This window comes from Camelus dromedarius, chromosome 22 (genome assembly GCF_036321535.1).
Source record: "Camelus dromedarius isolate mCamDro1 chromosome 22, mCamDro1.pat, whole genome shotgun sequence".
NCBI classification, from domain to species: domain Eukaryota; kingdom Metazoa; phylum Chordata; class Mammalia; order Artiodactyla; family Camelidae; genus Camelus; species Camelus dromedarius.
In genome coordinates this window covers 16,483,784-16,490,332 of record NC_087457.1, presented here as the reverse complement: position 1 = coordinate 16,490,332, position 6,549 = coordinate 16,483,784, and the positions used below count along the sequence as shown (strand labels likewise).

Here is a 6,549-nt window from a genome sequence, read left to right as displayed (position 1 = left end):
CGTGTCGGGCTGCGAGCGCGCCGGGCCGAGGCCGCGGCAGGAGCCGACAGCGGCGGGAACCGAGAACTTCCCTGCGCGACGGGAGCCGCCCCGAGAGCGAGCGCGACCGCCTGACGGAGCGTCCCGCCCGTCCCAGGTGGCCCGGACCGCACGCCGCGTCCCCGCGCTCCCCGCCGGCGACAGGAGACGCCCCCGCGGAGCGCGCGCCGCAGCCCGGCCGCTGGCTCTCCTCCCGCCCCCGGAGGGAGAAACTTTTCCCAAAGCCGACCGCAGCCCTCGGACCAAACTTGTCGCGCGTCGCCAGGAGCCGTCCGCGCAGAGCGTGCACTTCTCCGGCGAGATGTCGGAGCGCAGAGAAGGCAGAGGCAAGGGGAAGGGCAAGAAGGACCGAGGCTCCGGGAAGAAGCCCGCGCCCGGGGCGGGCGGCCCGAGCCCAGGTGAGTGCGCCGCGCGGCCGGGGCTCCGCGGTTCTCCTCCTCCTCCTTCTCTTTCTCCTCCACTGGATCCGTCGCCTCTCCCTCGTCCGCCCGCTCCCTGCGCTCCGGGCGCCTGGCCCTGCCTCCTGGCGTCCGCGGGGCCGGGCGGTGCTCGCCCTCGGTGGGGCCGCCCCTCACCTGGGCGCCCAGCCCTACTCGGGTGCCCGCACCCCCGCGCGCAGGGTGAGGGGCGGCGGCCGGGCCCGCGCCCGGGGGAGGATCCGCGACGCGACGCGCCGCGCTCCCTGGCACGGCCTTTGCCCCGCGCCCCGCCGCTGAGCCCAGCCCGGGAGCCGGACCCGGAGTGCAGGAGCCGAGGCCCGGCGCGCGCGCGCGTCCCGCGCCAGCGGCGCTTTGCACGGGCCCCGTCTGCCCTCTAGCGAGAAGAGCGGGAACGGGGCTCCCCTCGGAGTGCCTGGCTCGGAAGAACGAGGTGCTCTGGAGAGAGAAGCCACGCGAGCAGGCACGCATCTGTGTTCCGGGCCCCGGGGAGGGAGTGCAGGGTCGCAGTGTGTGCGGCCGCTCACCCGGGTTCAGGCCTGTGGTAGTGCATCAGCTGAGAGGGATTCCTAGAGGTCAGCGAAGCAGATAAAAATCCAGCCCAGTGCCATGAAATGGTCAGCTCCAAATAAGTTCTCAAACTTTTGGCTTTGCAGTTCTGTTTTTCAGGACGTCCTTGATAAATATGGTTAATTTATGTTCCCAAGAAATACTCAAAAGTGAAAGTTCACCTGAAGTTTTGAACCCAGTTGCTTACTGCTTATATGATAGAATGAAATGGCGATTGAGGCTTTCCAGAGACAAATCTAGTTAGTACTTGATAATCAGAACAGGGACATGAATGACAGTCTTACCTTATATTTCCCTAAGAAGGGCTGATGCTTCAGGCACTATCTTGGACGGAGGAGGCACCCCAAATACATACTTGGTTATGAGAGATTGAGTGAAGAAGATACTGAAACAAAACAAAAACAAAAAATGGAGGGGAGGAGGAGGAAGATAAGGAAGGGCCTTTTTCTACTGCTGCCATTCCCAGTTGTTAACTGATCCAGATACCTTAAGTCACTAGAACATCCTCCGGCACATTTCGTAAAGCACTTCTGAAGAATTAATTCAATAGCACTTGGTAATGCATTGGCTGAGGAAGATAACAGAAGTATTTGCCTGTCCCTTGCAGGAAGAAAGCAAGATTTGCCTAGTCCTCTTATTGGCATCCCTGAGAACATTTCAGAACCTGGCTTATTGGCACACACCTTAAACAGGTTTTGAGCAAAACAAGTTGAACAGAGAGTAATTGTTTGGCCACTGACCATTCCTGTGCATGCTTCTATAATAAGACACTGCTGATCAGATTCACCTTAAATTACCTTTCTTTAGCCCTCATGAAGGTGTATTAAAATTTTGCTTACTTTCCCCTATGTTTTGGAGATAGAATATAGCATTTTATTCAACAAGAGGTGAAATGGGGGGCTGGATTAGCAATTTCCCCAAATGACTTTCTCTATTGTCCTCTCAAAGGTCATCATAGTAAATTAAGGAGATCTTAGACCTAATCGCAGTGGTAAAGTTGTAAAGAGTTACTGGGGCTCTTTAAGTGCTGTCCTGTCCTGCCCGGGAACGCTCTCCCTGCAGAAGCTTCTCTGGTCCTCTGGAGGTGGTCTGATGAATTAAGGACGGAATGGTGATCTGAAGTGGCATTACTTTCAGGTAACAGGTCTGCATTTTGTCAAGGCTTCATAGCAGCAGTGCCTTACTTAGCATAGACATTTCAGATAAGCACCCATCAAGGGGCCAGGGAGAGATTTTAAGAGCAAACAGGCACTTCTGTGCCCTGCAGATCTTATCTACTAGGTGGGCAGCTGTGTTGGGACCTCCTCCTGTTCTCTAATGACACAGAGTTCAGAGCTGCCTTGTGATACTTTCCTGTCCCACAGCTGTGATTCCCTCGAAACCAGAAAGATTGGCATCTTTCAGTGACCTTCTGTTTACTACCTTCCCAGAAAATTTGTGGTGAACTTGACTCTAGGTTAGTTTTTAGTGTATTTGTCTTTTTTCCATCAGGTGGTTATCCTTCTTGGGGAGGAAGGCAGTTCGTGCTTATTAAACCCTATAAATCAGATAAGAATATTTATTCTTCATTTGATTCAAGAAGAGTGATCAATTTGAAACCTCCTGTATATAAAAGCACCTGGCATTGGATAGTATTGCTTTGAAATCACTGTTTCTTTCCTTCCTGTCATTTTCCTTGAAATGGTGTCAATGTCCTTTTCCCAGTCTTAGGAGAATACATAACTGATAGACATAATGGTCTGTGAGAGAAACCCACACCTCCTTTTCAGTCTTTTTTGCACCCTTTAGTCCTCAGGCATCCTCAGAGGACTGACCTCTAAAAGCCATCAATATAGCATTGCCACTTGGCATACCAGTGGACACCCATCTCTTAAATAGCTCCCGCATTAGTGCCCTCCAATCCCAACTTTCTTAAAACAGCCACTGAAACTTTATGTCCTACATGACAGACATGCAACAGCCAAGCCTCTCTGGATGTTATAACGTTTCTTCACGACAGCCGGGGGAGAGATAAGGCTGAGAGAACTCAGCCGCCCAGCCCCGCTGTGTGTTGTGTCCCATGCGGAGGGATAAACATCTGCTGGAGGGCTATTTCCAGGGGAGAAGCTTTCTTTAACTTTCATGCGACACGTGTGACTGATATGTGATACATACGTAGCTATGTCTCATAGCATCGCATTTTTATACAATTAACTGAATATTGAATTGCACACTATTGGGGCTGCAGATGTTCAGCAGAGTTATCTAGTCCATAATCATGGCTCTAATAGGTCCCAAGCCCTTGGGGTCATTGATTCCTCTTTGCTCAAAAAAACAAAAAAACAAACCATCTCAGCATGATCCTGGGCTTTGTAACGCAGATCCATGTACCAAGGGCCCTGCGACATCCTGCACCTCTTAGATACTGGACTTCCTGGGTCTAGATTCTTCACATTGATTCACTCAAGAAACTTTTTCTGTTGAAGCCTGAATTACAAAACCAGAGGTTTTTTTCGCCTTTTGGTATTTGGCTCTAAGCTGCTTTTATGACTCTATGTTTACTGACATATTTTTCTTTCATTAAAACACTGCTTAGGATTCTTTTTTTTTTTTCCCCGCCTTAAATGACCTGGAACCAATTCATTATCAAGCCTAGTTCAGTTCTAGACTAGTGGGTCTCCCTTCTTCCCTGGAAGAAGGGGCGTCCTTGAGTACAAGTGGTGGAAAAATTGAGACACTCAGTATCCCAAATGGGTAGAAGCCGGCCATGTGCTCCCCGGGTGACATCAACCACCTGTTTTGCTAACTAAGTGGCTCCCCAGGCTGGAGCACTTGTAAACATTCTTGGATGTAAAATGCCCTGTCACTAACGGGGCACCGAGTGTTTACAGAGCAGGAGGAGTGCCCAGTGATCTGTTTTAACCCGGTTACTCATAACCACTTAGATTATGTAATTATTAACAACATTAAATATTGTTTATGACATGAAGTCAGGTTTATTTGGAAGAATGGCTTTGAAGCAAAAAGGGGGGGAGAAGCTTGGGACACTGCTCTCATATCTGCAAAATGATAAAATGATCCTGTTAGGAAAATGGAGAGAAGAAATCATGCAATATGTAGGTAAATCAGAACATATGGAACCAGTACGAAAGCAGTGAACACTCTACTACATGCCAGGCACTATGCTGGACACTTGCATACTTATTAATAAAGCAGCTACTGTTTACTGACTGTCCCACCATGTTCCGAGCAGTGGTAACAGTTGCTTTGTGTATTTTATTGCCTGTCCCTTAGGAAGTATGAAAATGCCTCACTATTAGGCGGCAAGAGGCAGGATACCTAGTTCTTAGATCCAGAGCCAGAGTGCCTGGATTTAAATCCTGGCTCTGCTGCTCGTTAACTGTACCGTCATGCCAGAGTTACTCAGTCCCTCCACGCCTGTTTCCTTATTTGTAAAACTGGTATAATAATAGTATTATCATAAAGTTATAATGAGACTTAAACGAGATAATAGCATTCTGAACGTTGCCCGGTATGGAGTAAGTGCCCAATAAATGTTAGCTTTCTTCATAAAATTACCCGGGAAACAAACCGTCTGTGTCTTTGCCAAGATATTTGATAAAGTTTTCAAGATTTACCTTTTATGGTAAAAAAAATAATCCAAAGCTGGCCTAAGATGGGAGTGAGCATAAATATTAATATTGACTACCTGTAAATACAGAGAGAAGGGGATAAACATGTCAAATACCATAACTGCATGTATGTTTCACAAAAAAAAAGTCCTGAATTCAGTCTAAATATTGAAAGTAGAGTGAGGTGAAGCATAATTTTATCTCTGGCAGAAAAATGTTGCGGTTTCAAGCCATGAGAAGGTTTTGAAACATGACTCCTTGTCTGGCAACACTGAAGAATATATGCCTAACCTCACCTTTGTTGTATCAAATGTGCGCATAGTCTCCTGTTTGGGGACTAGTACAAAAGACAGGAGTTGAAAAGGAAAGTGTGTACTAACACGCTCTTTGTTATCTTTTTAGCAAGTGTAAAGGTATATGCAAGATTCGTAGACTCCCGGGCAGGTGTTTCTAAATATAAACAGAATAATGAATATTTTTAAAAAATCTACATTTCTCAGTATCTTCTTCCCTCCCCATCCTCACTGGAATGGCTGTAGGTAGTGCTTAAAGTTCTGGGAGTATGGTTCTTACCAAATCAGTGATTTATTAGCATTCTCAAAGTAGCAAGTTAAATTTGACATTAACAGTATTGATGGTTTATCCTGTTTTGTTATGACAGAAAAAACAAACAAACAAACCAAGTGTCAGTATTCAGGGTGAGTGATTTTATTTGTTCAAAGAAGCGGAAAAAAGAGGCTTCTGATATTTTCGTTAACCCTAGAGTCCTCCTCTTGACAAACAGAAAATACAAAAACTTAAATCATATAATATTAGCTTACAAGCTGATTTATCTTAACCGGAAGAAAGAAACATCTAGTCAGTATGCTATCAGGTACATAAAATGAAATTTCCTCAAAGGAACGAGTGGGTTGTAGATTCATCCTAACCCTACACATGTTTTTGCAAGTTGTCCTTTCACAGGTTTCAACAGATTTTCAAAAAGCGAGCTACCAAAATGCCAATAGATGTCAGTGTTTGTTGCTTTAGAAAAATTGAGGTGTTAGAAGCGAAAAAAAAAAAAAAGGCTTAATTTATCTCAGTTTTAATATGCATAAAGGTGGCTCCTTTGAAGTTTGACAATTAGTAATACCCTATGTAACCTTGTTTACTTACGTCTTGTGAATGAAAATGTCACATTTTTCACATCCCTCTCTTCTAAATATGAAAAGATGTCTCTCCAATTGATTGTGCAGAGAATTTAGAAATGCAGGCTGAAGATACACTAATCAGTGCATTTCTTTCTTTTTTTTAATTTAATGAAATTATTTGAAAATATTGTTACATATACCTTGGATTTATACTGTCTGCATCTGTAAACCGTAGATTTAGTATGCATGTTTCTTGTGTAGCCTTGATTAAGATTGAATAAGTACACTTTTGAGCCCAACTCAAGTGGAACGTGTAGAGTTCCACCTCTGGAAGGCCAGAGATGGTCAGAATTCTCTTCTTTCTTCATCTCACTGGTGTCACCCTTTTCTGGCCTCCAGAGGGTGCTCCAAGTGCATCACACTGCTATTCCCCAAAGAATGGCTCCTTTTTTCTTTTCTTAAGTGACTTCGATATTCTGGGCAATCTATGAGGAAGCATAGGACCCCTATTTCCTCAGAGTCACTACCTGAACTGGAGTTTGTTTCCCGGCTAGAGCAAGTAGCCCGAGTTCCAAAAGAACTCTGAATCAGAACCTTCCGAAACATCATTCTGAGGATGACAGTGCAGTTGTCAACTTGCAAGGGCACGTCTGTGAGATTACGTTTAACCAGCAAACTTTCCCCAGAGAACCTAGCATCTTATAAGCACCTTTCAGTTGCTCCTTGGAGCAATTCCTTTTGAATAAGTTTGGGCAGTACCAG

General features: G+C 46.0%; 1 protein-coding gene across 7 annotated transcripts in view; it reads left to right on the top strand.

Moving 5' to 3' along the window:
- The first annotated feature begins 119 nt into the window (after window positions 1–119).
- Window positions 120–6,549, top strand: part of NRG1 (neuregulin 1) — a 194,587-nt gene continuing 188,157 nt past the window's right edge. For 3 of the 7 annotated variants that reach the window (XM_064477477.1, XM_064477476.1, XM_064477474.1), the window contains exon 1: window positions 121–437. In XM_064477477.1, coding sequence (XP_064333547.1) covers window positions 341–437 — 97 coding nt within the window. In that variant the 5' untranslated portion in view covers window positions 121–340. Of the gene's footprint in view, window positions 438–6,549 lie in introns of all 7 variants that reach the window. The other 4 variants (XM_064477481.1, XM_064477480.1, XM_064477475.1 and 1 more) reach the window with 2 other exon arrangements.